We start from the raw sequence: 19316 nt of genomic DNA, 5'->3' as shown, positions 1-19316 counted from the left end.
ACGTGCAGTCCGAGTGGGCTATTAAACGTAGGCCAACTTAAACATGCAATACATGGTGCCTGTTACCTTAATTAATTCAACAAAAGAATCATGCAGCTTATACTTTATCGATCTCCATTCCTACCGGCTTTTGCCAGCCTGTGTAAGTCATTTAGAGGCCTTTTTCTGCCTAGTAACTATAGCATCTTTGATTGAAAAGGCGACTCCTCATCTTAACCCTTTCAAATGCAGGACACCTTGACAATCATAAAACTACATGTTATCAACCCACACTAGACAAAAGGCTTCTTTAGTACATGTACATGTATGGGCGACCCTTTGGCAGATTACATGGACTAGACCTATGTGTAACTCCATGTACATATGTACAGATATGGTTAATATTAAGGGCCAACTCTGTAAAGGCACATTAATTTCGTAGAATTTATGGGGTTTCGAAGCGGTCATATTTTGAGGATACCGGTAGCTTATATTATCCCAAAGCAACGTTAGAGCTCTCCAATACAAGTATTATTCGCTCATAATAAAACAATTTCGGCTTATATGGAGGCCTATAATTCTCAATGCTTAGTAATTTTTTTTTTTTTTTTTTTTACACTCCGACTCCCACTCCGTTAAAGGACTGTAATTAGGTCTGTGTGTAGAGGAAACCAAAGTGCAATCCAGAGCAAATTATTACGTGTGTACTAGTATTGATCGGGTGTTGCCGATCGCCATTTGTCGAGTTTAATTCGTGCGAATACACTTTACAAAACTCCTTATTGACAGCGTTAATCTGTAGCCAAATCAGCGAGAAGTGAATGCTTCTTAATGGCCAGTATCGCCTTTTAGGCTACATTCCACTCAACAGTACGACATTCTACTCTCCATTCTTAAAATTCCATAAAAATTGTCCGAAAGTTTATATAACCGTTACTGCACGCAAAACACTGTAAACACCTACACAAGTACATATGTTTGGCACAGTGTTCAATTACAGAAGTCAGAAAACTGCCTTCCTCTTTCAAGGAGAGCGAGGTGGATTCGAGCCCGCGACCTCGTTAATCCGGGACCGGCTTACAGTATGCCTTGCTATATCGTAGCGAGGATAACGCCTTAGGTCAAGCACCATACACAGCGTAATCGTACTTCACATCCACACTCATTTGTTTACCACAAGTCCATCCCAAAAAGGCAACTGAACCATACGCCATACACATTTTCTCTTTGTACCGTAACTTGAAAGACTGCATTTACTATACAATACTTCAACCCAACACCCAGTTTTGTAATTGCTACATATATAGAGACAACTCTTTCGAACATAAATCATGCATAATTGATAGCCTATAGATTTACACCTGGGGTACATGCATGTGGAAACTAATATGCATGTAACCCCGGGCTCTTATAGTCTCGTTATATTGTACATGTCAACCAATGAAAACAAAACAAGTCCTTCTCTGAATGATGATAACTGCATGTTATATATATTTTGTACTCTACACTACCCATAAACATATGTATCTGTACCTATACGTGTGCACATAAACGGTATGTTTTTGTTCATCGCCGCGTATAGCCTAGTGTATACATTAAAGCTTTCCGATATATTTACATAACCTATATACACGTGTTTGCGTAAAGTAGCTGATCCTATTTATCAAATTAGGAGCGATGAATACGCGATTCATTTCTCTATATATTCAGTTTGAATAGCGGCAGTACACACATCCCTTTAAGTATATGGTTTCGCTCTGCAGTGACAAGTGTAACAGCTGGCTGCGACGAATTGGTATGTAACAGATGCAAGAATACCGTTATTTAAGTTGTAAAAAAGCCTGCAGTCATCCATCGACCGCAGGCAAGTATGAAGTACAGAAAACAATTGTATTTTAATAGATGTATTTGCACAATGTACGTCTACACTAACAGCACTTGAGACAGATGTTCAATCCGGCATGTATTAAGCTGTGAAAAGCAGTCAGTATTGCAAGGAAAATATGAGGGAGGAAATGTTACAGAGGCCGGTAATTCTACGTGTACAACAGTGCACTTTATCATCTGATTAATGTTGGACCCAACGCTTATACTGTTGAAGAAATATCTAAACGTAGGCCTCCACTATGGCGGGTAAGATTATGGCCAAGATTATGTTTTCTATATGCACGCATGGTGTGATTTTCTCTGATCCATTAATACACACTGTATGTGTAGGCATGTGTATGTATATACATGCACGCATTTATTCACAGGAACTGTTATAGCTATGCACATGTACATTTTTACACGTACAAGTACTGCACGTATCCGGCAAAAGTCGGTGGTTCACCTGGAAAAATGCTTGAGTAATACGAAACTACGGTGGCTTATTAGTGCCATGCCATTACATTTAAATTTTCTGGCAGTTGTATAGATATACTTGCTAGTTAGGCGGCTCATCAAGCCGTTTCATCAGTGACATTAGTTGACGCTTTGCGTTTTAGCGAAGGAAATTACATGTAGTAGTAGCAGTCCAATTTTTTACATGTGAAATAGTTTTTTTGGAGGTTTTTTTTCTTGCGAGGAAATTATTTTTTACGAGGAAATCATTGTTCCACATGAAAAATACCGCGGTGGACATATTTTTCATGTAGAAAAAAAAATTTCCTTGCAGAAAAACAATTCCCTGTGTGAAAAAATTGAAAACGATTGTGAAAAAGAATTTTCTTCGCTAAAAAGTAATATTTTCTGTGCAAGCCGATCAAATACCTTTACTGATAAACAACTTGATAAGCCGCCTTACTAGTAAGTATATGTAGGAAAATCCCCAAAAATTCAAATGAGATTGCACGACACTAACAAGCCAACGTAAGCACCAGGTAAGTAAATAAATATTGACTAAAAAATTAATATAAACGAACTTTGAACTACAGTCCTCCTAAGGCTCACGTCCGGAAATTAAATAGTCTGCTGTGCTGACGTCAAGGGTGATAGTTGCCAAAACAACTTTGTTGGGAGAGGGCCCGTATTGGGGGCGCTATGCTGGCCTCGCATTCCAAGTACGTTCACTGATGACGCCAATTCTGAACAGAATGTACGAAAAACACGCATATAACAGAGAGGTTATTAAGCGATATAAAATAGTCCTTTCTCTAATTTATCTTTCATATCTGTCTTCATTTTTCCTTAAAACCACACTCTCCGTCTTATAATACGTTTTCATGTATCCTTCAAGATACAGCTCAGGATTCGTGGCGTTTACTCAGCGACATTGAGCGTATTTAAAAAGCGAATAGAAATCAGCGTGATTTAACATTAATGTAGCCCCCGGACAGGCGGCATTGGTATTAAAACACAGCTGTTGACATAGGTAACATGTTTACACCATTTGTTAAACAAACTGCTCCGTATATATATATATATATATATATATATATATATATATATATATATATATATATATATATATATATATATATATATATATATGTTGGGATAAAATTTGTATGCTTTTACCTTTTATGTTCATGTATACCTAGGAGGTAATACGGTGATATCAGATCAAACGCCGCTGAAATAATCTTACGGCTTCCTTAAATTCACTGTATGATATTTTAGCATTAAAATTATTGCATTCCACAATCTATGTTCATCGTTCTTGGTCACGTCCATTATTTGTCAGGATACCGCCTTCTGCTTTTGCACAGGAAAATTTGCATGCGTGGGCATCTTTGGCTGATGTATGTAAATGTTTCATTTAAATTTTTCCAGGTGTTTAGTTTTTTACGTACGGTAAGGCGTGTCTCGACCGAGCTGACATGAGCTGGATTCGAACTCGTATGCATGTAGAAGTAGTCCTGAGTTCGCAAACTGTCTGCACACTGTTACGCATAAACAAGCAAATATTAACAGTGTGTATATTTGTTTACATGGAAGCAACAAGCTTTATCATTTGCAAAGATAATAAAGTCACCCACTTGTATACAAGGGACGATAAAGTCATATAAAATGTCTGACATATATATTCTCGCATCAATGATGTTCTCTTCTTTGCAAATTGAAAATAAAATTAATTTGTTAATGCGTGTACAAAGGGATTATATAAAGACTCGATGGCAGCGGGTTTATAGATCCGAGGTCTCTTGGGGATGTAAGGTATCTGACTTTGTACATTATTGATCGGATAAACAAGAGCACAATTATCGTTAATAGGTCTAGTCCGCCGCGTATCGTGGGAAAGACCTCTTAACCACATATAGGTACATGTATACATCAGTATCGGAGGTTCATATTTATTAACATATTTATTTATTTGTTTGATGGGTGTTTTACGCAACAATCAAGAATACTTCACTTATTCGACGGCGGTCAGCATTATGGTGTGAGAAAACCGAGAATAGTTTACATGTTGACCCTATAATGCGACCAACCTTTAACCAAGCTGGAAAGTGTAAGTTAAGAGCTGGGTGATTCGTACAAAAAATATCTGCAATTCTTCTCATATAGTCCCGCGATGTAGTTAGATTCTTAGATTCTTATATATATATATATATATATATATCCCGTCCAGTGCAGATGGGAATTTGGGAATTGCATACAGTTGATCTGATTGATCGAGTCACGTTCCAAGCGAGTTATCTTTCATAAAAGTGTAGTGGGCCTGAGAGCGATGGATCAATTTGCCGCAAACCACGGTTTCGCTTCCGCTATATATGTATTGTCAATCTCCAAGTGCGCGATATTGCCCGACGCAAAGTGTATGACTGTCATACATGCATTAGCAGAAGTAAATACATGTCCATAGACGAATAAACATTGCGACAGGCCATGGGTCCGGGTTTTATTAGCGAATTAATGACTGTTCCAGACAAATGGGTTAGGTGCTCATAGGCCTACAGACCAGAAGCCATCCATATACATAGCTAAATCTCGAGCAGAGCGCAGAGCCGCAGGCTATGCATTTGTATGTACTCTGTTCTAGTAGATAGCTTGTTCCGAGAACGATACACGGACTTTTTTTTACCTGGGAGCATCGTTATAATGAAATATAGAGGACCAAGAGGGCTTCTTGAACGATGTGAGTAATTTTTCAGTATTTTAACCTCAGATAAGTGTAACTATAATATGGGGGTCAACATGAAACAAGTCATCACATGCAGCGTTCAAAATCTGATGCTCTTGGCAACGTTATTGAAAAGCTCCTTGGTAAAATATCTATTTCACTTTATCAAGAAACATTTTCATTTGCATTTTGCTGTAAAACAAAGGTTAGAATTTTGTATTTATTTATTTATTTGATTGGTGTTTTACGCCGTACTCAAGAATATTTCACTTATACGACGGCGGTCAGCGTTATGGTGGGAGGAAACCAGGCACAGCCCGGGGGAAACCCACGGCCATCCGCAGATTGCTGCCAGACCTTCGCAGGTACGGCCGAAGAGGAAGCCAGCATGACAGAATGTTGTAATCAAGACGTGTATGTACACTATTTCTTATAATATTTGGGACACCTGGTCTGCTCCTTTTAGTCAATGTACATGTACCTGTAGCGGGAATATTTAGTTTCTTTCTTTCTCACATGATTAGACCATCTAACAAGCAACTTACCCACAACCTTACTTTTTAAAAAAGCTGAGAAACAAACGTAATATTCTGCTTTCAGCGCTACTAATATTTGTCCTAAAAATTAGAAGGATTAGGGTTCTTTTTGTACATCATTTCGTTCGTCAAATTCTTGACTTGGTTATATCAAAGAAATAGGGGGAAAATAGAACTGCCAGCTGTTTCATGGGTTCCAATCAATCTGCACTAATTGCCTCCAGCTTTTGTGTCAGTACAACATAATCGTTCAGCACCAGTGATGTTGGTATTTTAAGAAAGTCAGCTTTGGGGAATCGTGGGCAGTAAAGTAGGCATTTCAAGATCATGTAATCCTCTGAATAAATTAATCAAAGTTCAGTTATCCTCTAGCTCTATGTTAAATGAATAGGCTTAAATTTGTATTCCTTAAACACAGTGTTTTCATTTAAATAATTATAGCGAGAAAACTATTACTCAAATATCAAATTTATTCACAGACCACTGGTACAGAAAGCACTTACGATGCTTGGGATACAATTCAGTGCCAATTACAAATTTCTCGCTCTCATAGTTTTTTTTTTAGTTACAAACAATCGAAATAACGTAACAGCAATATCATAATACCTTAGTATTTGATCATATCAAAACGTTGCACACATGTATAGACAAACTACAAAAACAAATTCGGAAACACTGGCCCATAATACACCTGAATATATCAAAGGTTTACAATGGCGAGCTGCTTCTAAAGTCTTATTTAATAAAGTCGGATTTTATTGTCTTTTTCAAACGTTATATATGTAGTATTGATCGACCTGGATACAAAATTTCAGAAGGATCAGTCCACTGGTTCCAAGATGTTCAAAGGTTTTGCCCAAATGCAAAGTAACCTAAAAGAACACACTTCAAAGCCCTTACATATAATATCCCAACTTTGCTGCAAAATCACACATGAAAAAAATCTAATTTAATATGGCAAGCAAAATATAAACTGTTACGGTGAAAGGAGCTATACACGAATCCAAATAACACTAATTCAGTGTTGGTTTTTGTGCGTTATTCGGCCCGAGAGAGTAACGTCGTTTTATGCACAAAGCGTCTATCTGCTTAATCCATGGTGCTAGGAGACGTGCAATTGCTGGTGTGTAAGCATCCTGCATAAACTGATATTCTGGTGGCGGAACCCCTTACGGAGGTAAATTGACAAAAGGCCGTATTTCACCATATTACATGTGACCATTTCTCAAATAACACACAGTCGTCGCTGCTCTGGATTTAGTCTCTTTGCTGTAAGTCTGCTCTAAATTTTTATTGTTTTATACAATAGTTCATTCTAGATTTAATACAGTCAACATGCAGGTTTGCAATTTTACAAGAGGAAATAATAAAGTGGATTACGAGGCACTCCATTCAACCTAGGTCTTACACATACACTGTATTACGTGAAACTAATTAATAAATTAGCATGGGACAATGATTGTCTTAAACTGTGTGTCACGAGATTTAATCGCCAACTTTTTGCCATTATTTGGACTAATTTAAACATGAGGATCTTCATCTGTATATTTTGAGGGTTATGAGCAAACGGTTTCACTCTTATATATAATTTCTCCGCAGTCCCAATTTTGAACACCCGGTCGTGTAATGCTACACACTGGCCTATATCTGAAATGCAATAAGGTTGTCCGCACACTCCCTTTAATGCCGCGACTCGACCAGAGTGACTCGACCAGAGACCAGAGTATGTCCGCTAGTACAGGTATGTCTAACCGTGGGAGATTAGGATGCTACATGACTCAGTTCACATCGTGTGTCACGACCAGAGTATGTCCGTTGGTACAGGTATGCCTAGCCGTGGGAGATTAGGATGTTACATGACTCAGTTCATGTTGTGTGTCACGACCAGAGTATGTCCGCTAGTACAGGTATGCATAACCGTGGGAGATTAGGATATTACATGACTTATTTCACGTTGTGTGTCACGACCAGAATATGTCCGCTAGTACAGGTATGCCTAACCATGGGAGTTTAGGAGATTACATCACTCAGTTCACGTCGTGTGTCACGACCGAAGTAGGTCCGCTAGTACAGGTATGCCTAACTATGGGAGATTAGGATATTACATGACTCAGTTCACGTTGTGTGTCGCGACTGGAGAATGGAATGACCGCTAGTACAGGTATGCCTAACCACGAGAGATTAGGATATTACATGACTCAGTTCACGTCGTGTGTCGCGACCGGAGTATGTCCGCTAGTACAGGTATGCCCAACCATGGGAGTTTCAGAGATTCACGTCGTGTTTTCAGGAGATTCCTTGACTCAATTCACGTGTGTGTTACGACCAGAATGTGTCCGCTAGTGCATGTGTATCATAGAATGGTATGTATGGCAGTTTGAGTAAAGGACATTACATGGCTCAGTTGATGATGTGTGTCTATGACACTGACGTCGCTGCTCTGGATTTATTCTCTATGCTGTAAGTCTGCTGTATCGGATATCCACTAGCCAAAACATTGCTGGAAGCCAGGATATAAATTGCTCTCTTTCTTGTTTCTTTCCAGGTGCTCGGGTGAAAGCAAATCCCGACTACTCCCAAGATGGTAATAAGCATGGAAGAAGATATTCCTCCATGGACAAAACACGAAATGACGATATCCACATTCACGCAAATTTCCGATTTTTTGAAGCTGATAATGAGGATAGTGGCGGCAAATTTCTGGAATGGCTGCGACCCTGCAGGAATGCCAAACGGCAGAAATATTACGCCGAGGGTTTTCTCCTGAAAAGTCTAGAACGAGATCGTAAGTATTGCTAATCGATTGCAAGTTTATCCATTGGATGTGCCTTCAATATATCCCTGAACGATGTCTCTCGTGCTGTCATAATGTGAGTTGTATTCGAACATTTGTACAAACATTGCCGCTGAATTGGGTTCCGTCTGCATGCTGTGTGGCTGTCTTTACCACTGCCAAGGAGGTATTATGTATTTGCCTGCGTTTGTTTGTCTGTCTGTTTGTTAGCAACTCCATAGAAAAAGTTTTGAACGGGATCGATTTGGATGAAACTTTTGTGCACAGTTAAATTCACTTTGTGCCAAGCACCAGTTCATTAAATTTGATGTTGATCGTTATGACATAGGAGTTTGTATTGTCTCTTGTCACGACATTTAGCTGCAGAGGAGATTTGCGTTCTTGGGGTGCCTTCTGTAGTTACCTACACCAAGGACGTTATGTCTCAATGGGCATTTATCAGTCTGTCTACGTGGTAAATGTTGTTGATGGATTTGCCGCAACATCGCCTTTAGGTCGCTCACCAGTTTGATTCAAGCCTGGTAGTGTGATCTGGATGCTTGATCGAGATTCAAAAATACTTAAAACGAATCTTTACAATTCCAAGCAGGGCACCTTTATATGTAGTGGGGGGAATTGTTCATTTAGCTGCGGTTAGTGCCGTCCAGTTTGACCATTTTATCCGAAAATGTCAAAAAGCACAACAAATATGATATTTTTACAATTGCCTATAAATACTGTATGACGTCGTCAGTTCTGCGCATACCTTTCAGCGATGTTCCAGTACGTCAGCATGACGTATTGGGACGTGACGTCATTATTTCCGAAAGAGAAGAAGCCACCAGTCGAGATCATCGCTCGGTGTACGGGAGGCCGGCTGTATCAGCCCGTTCAGCGTCCTGAATATATATCCACAAAACATGGTGAGCTCCCACTGAAACAATATGGAAATCCAAATTTGACGAAATCAGACGTTATGATCTGCCTTCGGACCGATAGTGGGTAATGTAACTAGCACGTAACTACGCTCGTCAGAGGCCATTTTCACTTAACCTTGCGATATTTGCAGGATTTCATTGGATTCTTTAAGTAAAACAACATCCATATAAGCATTCGTGAGCTGGCCGTAGCCTAAGGTTAAATTAGCTGACGTCCGCATATCTGCCACCAAAATGAGGGGCATACCTGAGGGTCCCATGTGGGAAAGCTCCTCACTGACTTTCCAAAGGTCAGTTATTTACCCTGGACACTCCGTTTCAATTACCTATGAAAATGACCGCCATGGTATAAGGGAAAGATTTTTACGTTTGGCGTTAAACAACAAGCAAATAAATAAATGATTATTTTATTGGGGTGCCCTTCAGTGAGACAAAGCGCACGAAAGAGCCATTTTGTATTCCTGCTTTCTCTGAATCGGTTGCAGTTTTATTTTTATTTTATTTTTTTTTTTGTATGTTTTCTACTGAATTGGTCAGTAACGATGGGTTCTCCCACTCACAAATCAGACAGATACTGTTTTAGGCCAAAGATAAAATAATTTGAATTTAATTTAAACCATTTAAATCAATATCGAAATAAATAAGTTTGTCTGTATTTGAAGGTATGTATGAAGAAGAAGAAACTATTGCCAGAGAAGGCACGACAATACTGCCGAAACGGCCAACAAGTGACAACACAATTTATTACCTAATGGCATTCAAGACGGACGGGAACGCTGAGAGTTTGGCGATGTCATGGCGAACGTGGACAGGGGCGGATTTCGTCCTCTGGAAATGTCCAGAAGAACTCTGCCTTCAGCGTGTTTCATTTTACAAACACTTAGCGCCTAACACTGATGACGTCATGTTTATTCTGCTAAGTGAGTGCTCGGATGGATTAACCAATCAGCAAGCAGCTCTGCACTTCCTGGGACGTCTTCGCGACAGACGTTGCGGTCACGTGGGCGTATATAAACTCGACCAACAGTATTAGAACGTTAAACAGTTGTGGATCTTCTTTAAGCATTTCTGACATTTTACATGTACGGTCCATTCACCGTGTTCCACGCTTGTTGATATATGCTCTGCTTGAGCTAAAAACTCATCCAAAAATAGACAGCAGGTTCACTGGAACAAATGTATGGCTGAATAACTAGAGGCGTAAAGCCATAATCATTCATTTATTTTGTATCATGTGAGCCAGTATATGTGTAATCATAGTCTTGAAGAATTACGTTGTTGTTGTATTTGAAAGCGAGAAAGCTGGGCTACGTGCACACGCAAGCTTCATTTCCTGCCTCGCCCCTTTCAAGTATTCTATTCGTTGTTTGCTTTATTATAGAAACTGTCAGTGATTAGACACGCTCATAATTTCAGCGGGTGTAGCTCGTCATACTCTTCAGCCCTCTAACTGATAGACTCATAGCAGCATTATCCGTTATACAGGCTGTCATGGGAAATCATAGCGACATGACTATTTACAAGCTATGCCGGCTACACACCGGCTGTTGGATGAAGAATTTTTATCAGTAGATAGTATCTGCCCTGACTAAATATCCACCACATCTATGGGTGGAAATCCACAATGTTAATAAGACTGACAGGTAAGCTAATATATACAGAATAACCTTAGGACAATTCGAGTGAATTGGTTGGTCGGCTGTTGTTGTTGTCTTGACTTCATGTGTCAGATGATCGACAGTGTTTCAGTCATGCGCACTGACATTCCACTGTCAGCCGATACACAAACCGGCTTTCTGTTGGCTTGACGCTTTTCAATTCATAAAATGTAGAATATTTTTTTATATCTTTAGATAAGGAATAAAAAACGAGCAATTCTGTACAATATTTGAAATGAATAAAGTCAACACTATAGGACTTTCGTGGACTAGACGGAGTTCATACAGTCTAGTAAGCTCTATTTGATATCGAATTCAAAAATCACATATGGTTCACACTCGGGGACTTTCTACTCCCAACAACAAATAAAGGCCCTTTAAGGCAGCGCTCCAACTTTACAAGGTAACACATTTGTATTTCCATTTCGTCGTTCCAGCGTCAAACAGATTCCCTCAATTTCTACAGCGTCATACTATGGCGTCATACTGTTCTGCTATGACGCCATTTTGTTGACGTCGGCTAAACCGTCGTCCTTTCAAACTGACCCAATTGAACCATGGACGGAATGTAACACCCAAGTGATAGTTCGTAATTGCCACGCGAATACTGTAAACGTCTTTGATTGTCAAACCATGAGAGTGGGTTGCGGTGTCTTTGCTGTTGCAGTATGGATTGTGGTGTTTTCTATGTGCACTCGGTAAGTTACAACGAGTTCACATAGAACGCTTTGTAATCGTGGAAGGGCTGATAAAAGGTCCAAATGTACCACAAAAGTTATCGCAGACTAAGACAATTGTAACTGTCATAGCAACGCATGTTAAAGAGATATGTTGTCATATTTAGGATGGTTTTGTTGACACTGTCCCATGGTATCTCATCGATAAGTACACCGCCATGTAGCTGAGGCATTGTCATTCCACGCAGGCCCTTTATGGCCAAGTGATTTTATATGTCTTCTGCCGAAAGTTTTCTAACTTACGCCTACTGGTGTACTAGTTACGCAAGTCTAAACGAGTTTCGAGTCTGATTACTATTTTTGTTACAGTTAAAACAGTCATGTGACTAAACCCTATATATACCATATACTAGTACCAGCGTCCTACATATATATAAGGAGTAAAGGTATGAAACGACTTTCGGTCGGCACCATCCAATGTCTCAAAAATTAAAAAAGAAATAAAGCCTTCCAACCTCCAACATTTCCACTTCTATCCCTACCTGGGGCTATTATCTTCTCGAATCCACCGTTAATATTCCCAAATCAGTGGTATTTTGTCCCAGTGGCATTTGTATGTGCTTCTGTAAGACCCAGATGACATACTGTATAACATTCACATGGTTTTATTCTGAAGAAAGAATAAAAAGGGAATTTCGTTAGGACATAATCAAAAACGTGGCGATCGTCTCAAGGATGGTAAATGTTTGCACGATTTAAATAACAACAAATCATAATTAATTTTCATGGGATACTGTAAATTAATTGAAATAAAGTAATACAATGTGTTTAAATGAATTGTGACATGAGTTTGCTTTACACAAATATGAACTAAAGAAATAAATCTATATATACTTATACAACAACTGTTAACTCTGCAAAACCCCTATACAGTTTTGGAAAAAAAAAAATAAAGAAAGTTACAATATATTACACTTCCCAGACACATATTGTCTTTTGACATTTAGAGTTAAGCCCCTTATTTCCATTATTCCAACAAAAGTAGTCGCCCATTTTTTTGACATCGCACACATTCGTGGATTTCTACTACGAATACGTAAGGAAATATTCCTCTGAGCCACTCAGGCTTTCTATCTAGCTTTACTGCGTTATAAACTATTAAAAGACACAACTTATCGTTAAATATACTGAGCTAAAACTGTTGTTATTTCAATCAGAAATCTAGCGAATGCGAAGCGTAACATTACGTAATGTTAATTAAATGGAAACAACAACGACGTCTGAAGGTGACCGATAGACAACTACTTTGTAAGCTAATCTACTAATTAATACAACAATGTGCTCATTCGGCATAACTATACAAGTAACTATCAACAACTATCATATGGATAAAGGAATCTGCGTGAATTCATACCTGAAGAAGAATAAAAGGGAATTTCGTTAGGACATAATCAAAACGTGGCGATCGTCTCAAGGATGGTAAAGGAGTGCACGATCCCACAATCCTTTGCGTCTGAAGTCACGCTGCCACAAACACACGGACACTCATTCCTTATGTTATTCATTACAGGTTATGACAAATACTAACAGAAAATTGTGCCACAATGATAGTTAACAAAAAAATGTTACAAAAGATGGTTATTTCACTGTGGTGAGATTGCACATGTATATATGGAGCCTCACATTTCCTGACCTCATAAGACATCGGTTGTGTCCACGCGTCCATATTACTCTACTAAATATAATATATATATATATATATATATATATATATATATATATTATATAGATATAGATATAGATAGATAGTAGAGACAAATTTCTTTCTAAGCAAGATGGCGCGTGGGCACAACCGATGCCTTATGAGGTCAGATAGCACATACGAGTGCCATCGGGACAAAATACCACTGGTTTTGGAAATACTTACAGTGGATTCGAGAAGATTATACCCACAAGTAGGAAGGGGGTGAAAAAGTTGCAGGCTGAAGGCTTTGAATTTTGGAGACAATGGGTGGTGCCAGCCGAAAGTCGTTTCATACCTTTACTGCTTATAAATGTAGGAGGCTGGTATATGGCATTTGTAGGGTTTATTCTGGTTTTGAGCGCCTGTGGTAAGCGTAACCTCGAACAACGAATATACACAAATAAATTTAACACAGTTACTTCTCAATGAAAGGGTATGTGAGATTGAGACTGCAGTTTAGAAGGCCTCAAAAGATTTTGGTTCATTTCGTCTCGTCGCCATTCAAGATAAATGGCATTAATCCGCATTTGCATCTGATCGGTCCTTTCTCAGTGGTGAAGATTGCCTGAAGTATCCTGGAGACGTTGGAAGGAAAGAGAAAGGCATCCCCGATACACTCGGCAAAGTTGTCACCAATATTCTGAACTCGGCGGAACTAGTTCGGAGCGGTTCAGAGAAGACCCAATCGCCGGATAAACATAGTTGTATCTCTTCCTTCTGGAATCAAGTCCGTATTGCTTCCGTCGCGATACCGGCGTGGGTTTCGGCATTTTGGTATGGTAAGGAAGAGCTGATGTAAGAATGATCTTTCATAGTTTACATTTCCAGTTAGCGTTCTGTATAAACGAAGTAAGCCTCACAAGCGTACCACAAAGTTATCACTTTCACTTGTTAAAAAAAAAAGTCTCAAAAGCATTCTCCAAGATCCGATACTCATTTAGCACCCGTCGGGCAAGGAGCGCCTCAGCCTCACTGTCTTTAGCAGTCATTAATGGCCCATCTGCAAAAATTTTTCGTATGAAATTACGGTGAAAATTAACAATATGTTAATATAGATTTGAAGAGCCAATTGCGACTTTCTTGAAAAGAAGTCCCTCAACTTCTGATCGGTTGTTATTACTACAAACTCCATGCGCAGAAAACTATGTCAGACTAGGTTGAAACTTAGTCATACCTTTCGGAATTATTCTTCATCGTAGAATTTAATTTTTGTCACGAAGTTCTAACACAATTCTTAATTTTTATCTAATTATCCCCTACGTTAGTTCCAGTTTAAAGAAATAACTGCTTTAAATATAAAACTACATCTCACACATTCAAACCCAAGTCATCTTCATGATCCTGAGGCCAGTCTCTCTTCTTCGTCTATCTCCTCTTGTTATTTTTGGGCGGCATGGGCTCGCCATGCTGCAAGAAGACACAGTAAATGTACACACCATCTAATGACTGCTCGTCGCTATATGACTGAAAATTTGCTACTTACGACGTTAAAACCCCAAGCATTCATTTATTCATTCATCTTGCGCTGTGTTGCAGTTCTCGCCGTAAAATCTCGGAAAAAATGAAGATAAAGAGCTTACACATTCCGGCCAATCTCAGGTCGTTGTTACATGTCTCTTGTATTTTACAGATGCCTACAATCAAGTCACAAATCTACGCTGTGGGAAAGCTGTGCTGGAGTTTGCCATGGGGTTTGGTCTCACCAGCCTAGTGCTTTGTTTGGTGTCATGCTTGATGGGTGGATTTGATGGGTGCAGTTTTTATGACCGTACGTTGTACCATAATCGTACTGGTATATTCTAAGGCAATTGTTAATCTGTTGAGTTTTTAATACTCTTGCTTTTACTCAAAATCATGTCCGAAGAACTGTCTGAAGTTTTTTGTTTTGTTTTGTTTTTTTCTAGCAATTTTTCATCTTTAATGAAAGCTTACAAACTTGTAATTTTCAAGATTAATTCCTTGCCTTAGAAGACAATTTAAGTTTTGTCTCAAATCAAGCCAACTGCTCTATGTTACAGTTCTCTCCGTAAAATCTCGGAAAAATGAAGATGAACAGCTTACACATTTGGGTCAATCTCAGGAAGATCAAAACACAACAAATAGAGATGAACCCGGCACAGTCCAAGAGGACACAATCGGGTTGGAAGACTTTGAGTACGTCTTAGAGGGAGTACCGGTGGCACAGATAGGAAACTCCGGGGAAGGGCCGGCTAGCGCTGTTACCCAACAAGCTCTTCCATTTTCTGGCGATTTGCACCGAACGGCAGCAGCTCCAGATTTGAACCGAATAGCCACTAGGTCAATAAATTCAGAGACGGAAGATCTGATTGAAGATAGGGAGGAAAGGACCATTAACGATGCTCCTCGACTTGGGCTAAGACCATTCCGTCCACCGCCTCCAACAGTTAAGGTCTATAGTCTACACAAACCACAGGAGATACCAAATGATATCTTGAGTGCCTTGTTGTGCCTGAGGAAAAGCTGTAATCACGACCATTCCAAGATACGGTTGATCGGCTCTAAAGTAATTGTCTATGGGGCGAAATCCCCACGCTACAGAGCTAAACGACGGCCTCACAGACACAGTAGAGAGGGCAGATCGCCCTGGGTGCACAGGGAACCATTTACCGTCGTCGGGGAGCAGGTCTTGTCTGACGAGTTTGAGTTGGAAGAGGACCTCACGTCGGTGTCCACTCAGACAGAGACAGCAACAACACCCCCTACATCCGTTATCATCCGGACAGAGGCTTTCTTGCAAGATGAAAACTACGAGTCGACGCCTTACTTTCGAGGCAGCATGACGGGTACTTTACTCCTGGCCAAGGACAGTTTTGATACTAAATTCGTCGGTGGAAGCTGGAATCAGTTGTGTCAAACCAGGTCAAGGGATATTCCTTCTCAGTACTCAAACGTGCGCGAATCCATTGTGAAATCGCGCCCAGACATTGCTGATCTTGACGATCATTTTGCAGACCTTCACGAGAAACTGGAACTCCCCAGGCGAATTCGACAATTAAAGAAGAGGGTATTCCCGATCCAGACACAATCGAACCCGGTAAATTTTTCTTCATCAAATCGGAGGGCTGTCTGAAGAGCTCCGTTGCAGATTCCAGTTTAGAGCCATCGTCAACACAGTGTTATCAACAAGAGGAAGTCAGTCACAATTTGAACAAATCCGTGGACAAAATGGATTTCGATTTCAATCGTTCACATGACACAGTGAACTGTACTCCAAGTCCGACGCTGAGACTAGCTCGGAGCCTCACGTACACGGGATCAAATACGGTGATTTTTTTTACAATTTTCCACTGAACGCGACAACCACAACAACGGCAAACCACAGCGTTTTTTGATTACGTTATTTAGTGAAATATCGACCAGACGTAATTTTCCCATGGGGAATGCTATTAAATTGTAAGCATAACAAACACCTGTAGTTAGAAGTTACAACTTGTAACCTGTAACCTCCAAATTCAAACTACAAATTTTCTTTGTTTACCTAGTTTGGAGTTACATGTAACCAGTTGAACTTTTAACTAAAGGTCTCTATTGTATAGTCACATGATGTCCCTTGTGGTTTGTAGTTGCGGCTGTCTTTGTCGCTGTGAGTAGAAATCTTGAAGGACAGTTTAAAAGGTACTATAAAACAAAAAGTATGGTTTTAAACATAACGAAGAAACAGCAAAAACAAATGAAATTAAGTTTCATTTTGAGGCATATTATATAGTTTTTATAACCAATCTGTTTTATGCATATATTCGGTGAGTGGTCGGAAATGCCCTCACTGATGAATATACTGGGAACATACTGGAAATGCCGAACCAGCTTACTATTGGGCTCACCACCCAACTAAGTTGTTTTTGACAGCTGTCACCGTTGAAAGTCACCACAGCCGTACGCTAAGATTAGATAAAACAGAACCGTTAAAACCTGTTCTGAATGTTACAGTGAAACTATAGACAGCAACTATGTGCTAAAAGTTACCCAGTGGTCAATTCCACAAGACCAGTTTTGATGCTTATTTTTGGACTCAAGGAGTTAATTTAAAACTGGGAACACGGTGTGATATTTAGATAAATGTAGCACAATGAGAACTTTTTGGAACAAAAAATAAACAAAATAATTTAAAAAAACGCTTTCTGGAATCGGCCCCTGTCGGGATGCTCGCGTCTGTATATATATATATGGTGTCAGATGCAATAAGGTTGGATAGGTGGACCTGTCATTTGTTGCACTATTTATGTATATACCTGCATGTATAACCGGGTCTGTATATCATTTCAGGAGTTTTACGAGAGGCTCTCCCTGATCGTTGCCGACATAGCCTGGAACAAATACTCACGCTACACATCACGATCCCTCGGAGATCTACGAGAGCAGAGAGAAGCGCCATCTAGAATTAACAAAACTGTATAAAGGGAGATAACTTCCGTACTTTCTGCCAACATATGTATGATGTAATAGCGTCCTTCAGCGCTTGAATATATGTTTTTAAAAAAACCAATGTATTATTTTCGGTTGTTGTTTGCTTACCACGTGGATCTGCGTATATCGTGACAATCGTGTGTATTGATCAAAATGTTTAAATGTTGTAAATAAAGTTAATACACGTTTGTAACAGCTATTAAAACCCCACGGGTATTACAAATTATGTACAAGGGGAATTTTTTGGTGTTCACTGACGATACCTTGCACAACCCATAAATGTGATCGCCGTCAACCCTTCTTAAGTATGGCCTTAAACTCCCGCCAAATACTCTAATAGCACTGTATATTTGCACTTGAAACAAATAATTCCATTGTTATATGTGATTCCGTAATTCCGTAGGTCAAACAATGTCCAGGCAATAAATTATGTGATTGATTGCTTTCCAATATCACATGGAAAGAGATACGACATCAATGAAAGAGCGGATGGAATTGGTTTTCAGGGATGTGCGCCAAACAACATGACTGCCAGAGATATCTCTGTTTCCCAGTTGGTTAACTGTATACTGAGAGTGACTCAAGAACATTGTGACTGATTGCTTTCAAGTTTGGACAATGCGTGTGTAACATCATTTAGTGAGGTGAATGGGGATGTTTTTTGTTTTGTTTTGTTTTGTTTTTTTTTTTGTTTTTTTTTTTGTGCATGAAAAGTAATATGACTTTGTTTCCAGTTGTTTAAAGTTGAATAAATCTAGAACGATTCGACCGATTTTCTTCTATTCTGGACAGTGATATGACATTGGTAAGATTGGTTCTTGTACATATACGTGTTTACAGTGGTGACGATGACCGGTTGACGACGCTCGTGTGACTGTTCGCATGCACAGTCAGTAATGTTCCTTGAAGATCGCTTATCTCCAAACCATATCGTGGTGTGCAAATCTGTAGGCCTACGTCAAACGTGAGAATGTTCATCATTAACTTCTCAAAGGTCGATGGTTTACCCCAGGCACTATGGGTTTCTTCCTGTGAAAAAAATTACTGGTGTAGCATTCTTGAGTAAGTTGCCACGAGAAACAATGAAATGAAAAATTAAATAATACATTTTTGCTCATGTGTATGTTATACGCTTTCACAGGATATACCTACATGCATGCGCCTATATATGTATTTGACCAACAACTTTCTTCCTCTGGCACCAGTTGATGTTAATTGGTGACAATGTGTTCTAGACCTGAACATGAAACACGTGCACGAATAGAAGATGTACTTCTTTACCTATTGTTTGTATGCGATGTGTTGACAGTGACTTCGATGGTTTATTTTCCTGGGTAATCATTCCATTGATTTTGACGTGCATGGTAATATGTATTTTTAAAAAGAGTTGTATGACCAAACCAATAACTGACATAGCAATCTCCCTTATATCGCAAACGCCCAAACGATCCGGTGAACTTTGTCAAGGGAGGCTACTTTGAGGAAACAATCCATCCGTTTGAGTTACGGTAGAAGGACGCATTCTTTGCACAGGTCCCTTCA

The 19316-nt window shown here is 39.4% G+C and overlaps 2 protein-coding genes across 3 annotated transcripts; both read left to right on the top strand.

Moving 5' to 3' along the window:
- The first annotated feature begins 1982 nt into the window (after nucleotides 1-1982).
- Nucleotides 1983-10462, top strand: LOC135462134 (uncharacterized). Its single transcript, XM_064739503.1, has 3 exons — nucleotides 1983-2112; nucleotides 8105-8344; nucleotides 9933-10462. The coding sequence occupies exons 1-3, from the start codon at nucleotides 2106-2108 to the stop codon at nucleotides 10301-10303; spliced, it is 618 nt and encodes a 205-aa protein (XP_064595573.1). The 5' UTR covers nucleotides 1983-2105; the 3' UTR covers nucleotides 10304-10462.
- A 901-nt stretch (nucleotides 10463-11363) lies between these two features.
- LOC135461379 (uncharacterized) lies at nucleotides 11364-18412 on the top strand. Of its 2 annotated transcripts, XM_064738444.1 has the most exons (6): nucleotides 11364-11626; nucleotides 13902-14128; nucleotides 14980-15117; nucleotides 15368-16634; nucleotides 16934-16985; nucleotides 17634-18412. In XM_064738444.1, exons 1-4 carry the CDS (start codon nucleotides 11562-11564, stop codon nucleotides 16438-16440), a joined length of 1503 nt encoding a protein of 500 aa, XP_064594514.1. In that variant the 5' UTR covers nucleotides 11364-11561; the 3' UTR covers nucleotides 16441-16634; nucleotides 16934-16985; nucleotides 17634-18412. The 2 variants fall into 2 exon arrangements, with proteins under 2 accessions (XP_064594514.1, XP_064594513.1); XM_064738443.1 differs by lacking the exon at nucleotides 16934-16985.
- The last annotated feature ends 904 nt before the right edge of the window (nucleotides 18413-19316 follow it).

Source organism: Liolophura sinensis, chromosome 1 (genome assembly GCF_032854445.1).
Source record: "Liolophura sinensis isolate JHLJ2023 chromosome 1, CUHK_Ljap_v2, whole genome shotgun sequence".
In the NCBI taxonomy this organism is placed as follows: domain Eukaryota; kingdom Metazoa; phylum Mollusca; class Polyplacophora; order Chitonida; family Chitonidae; genus Liolophura; species Liolophura sinensis.
This window is presented reverse-complemented; position numbering and strand designations above follow the sequence as displayed.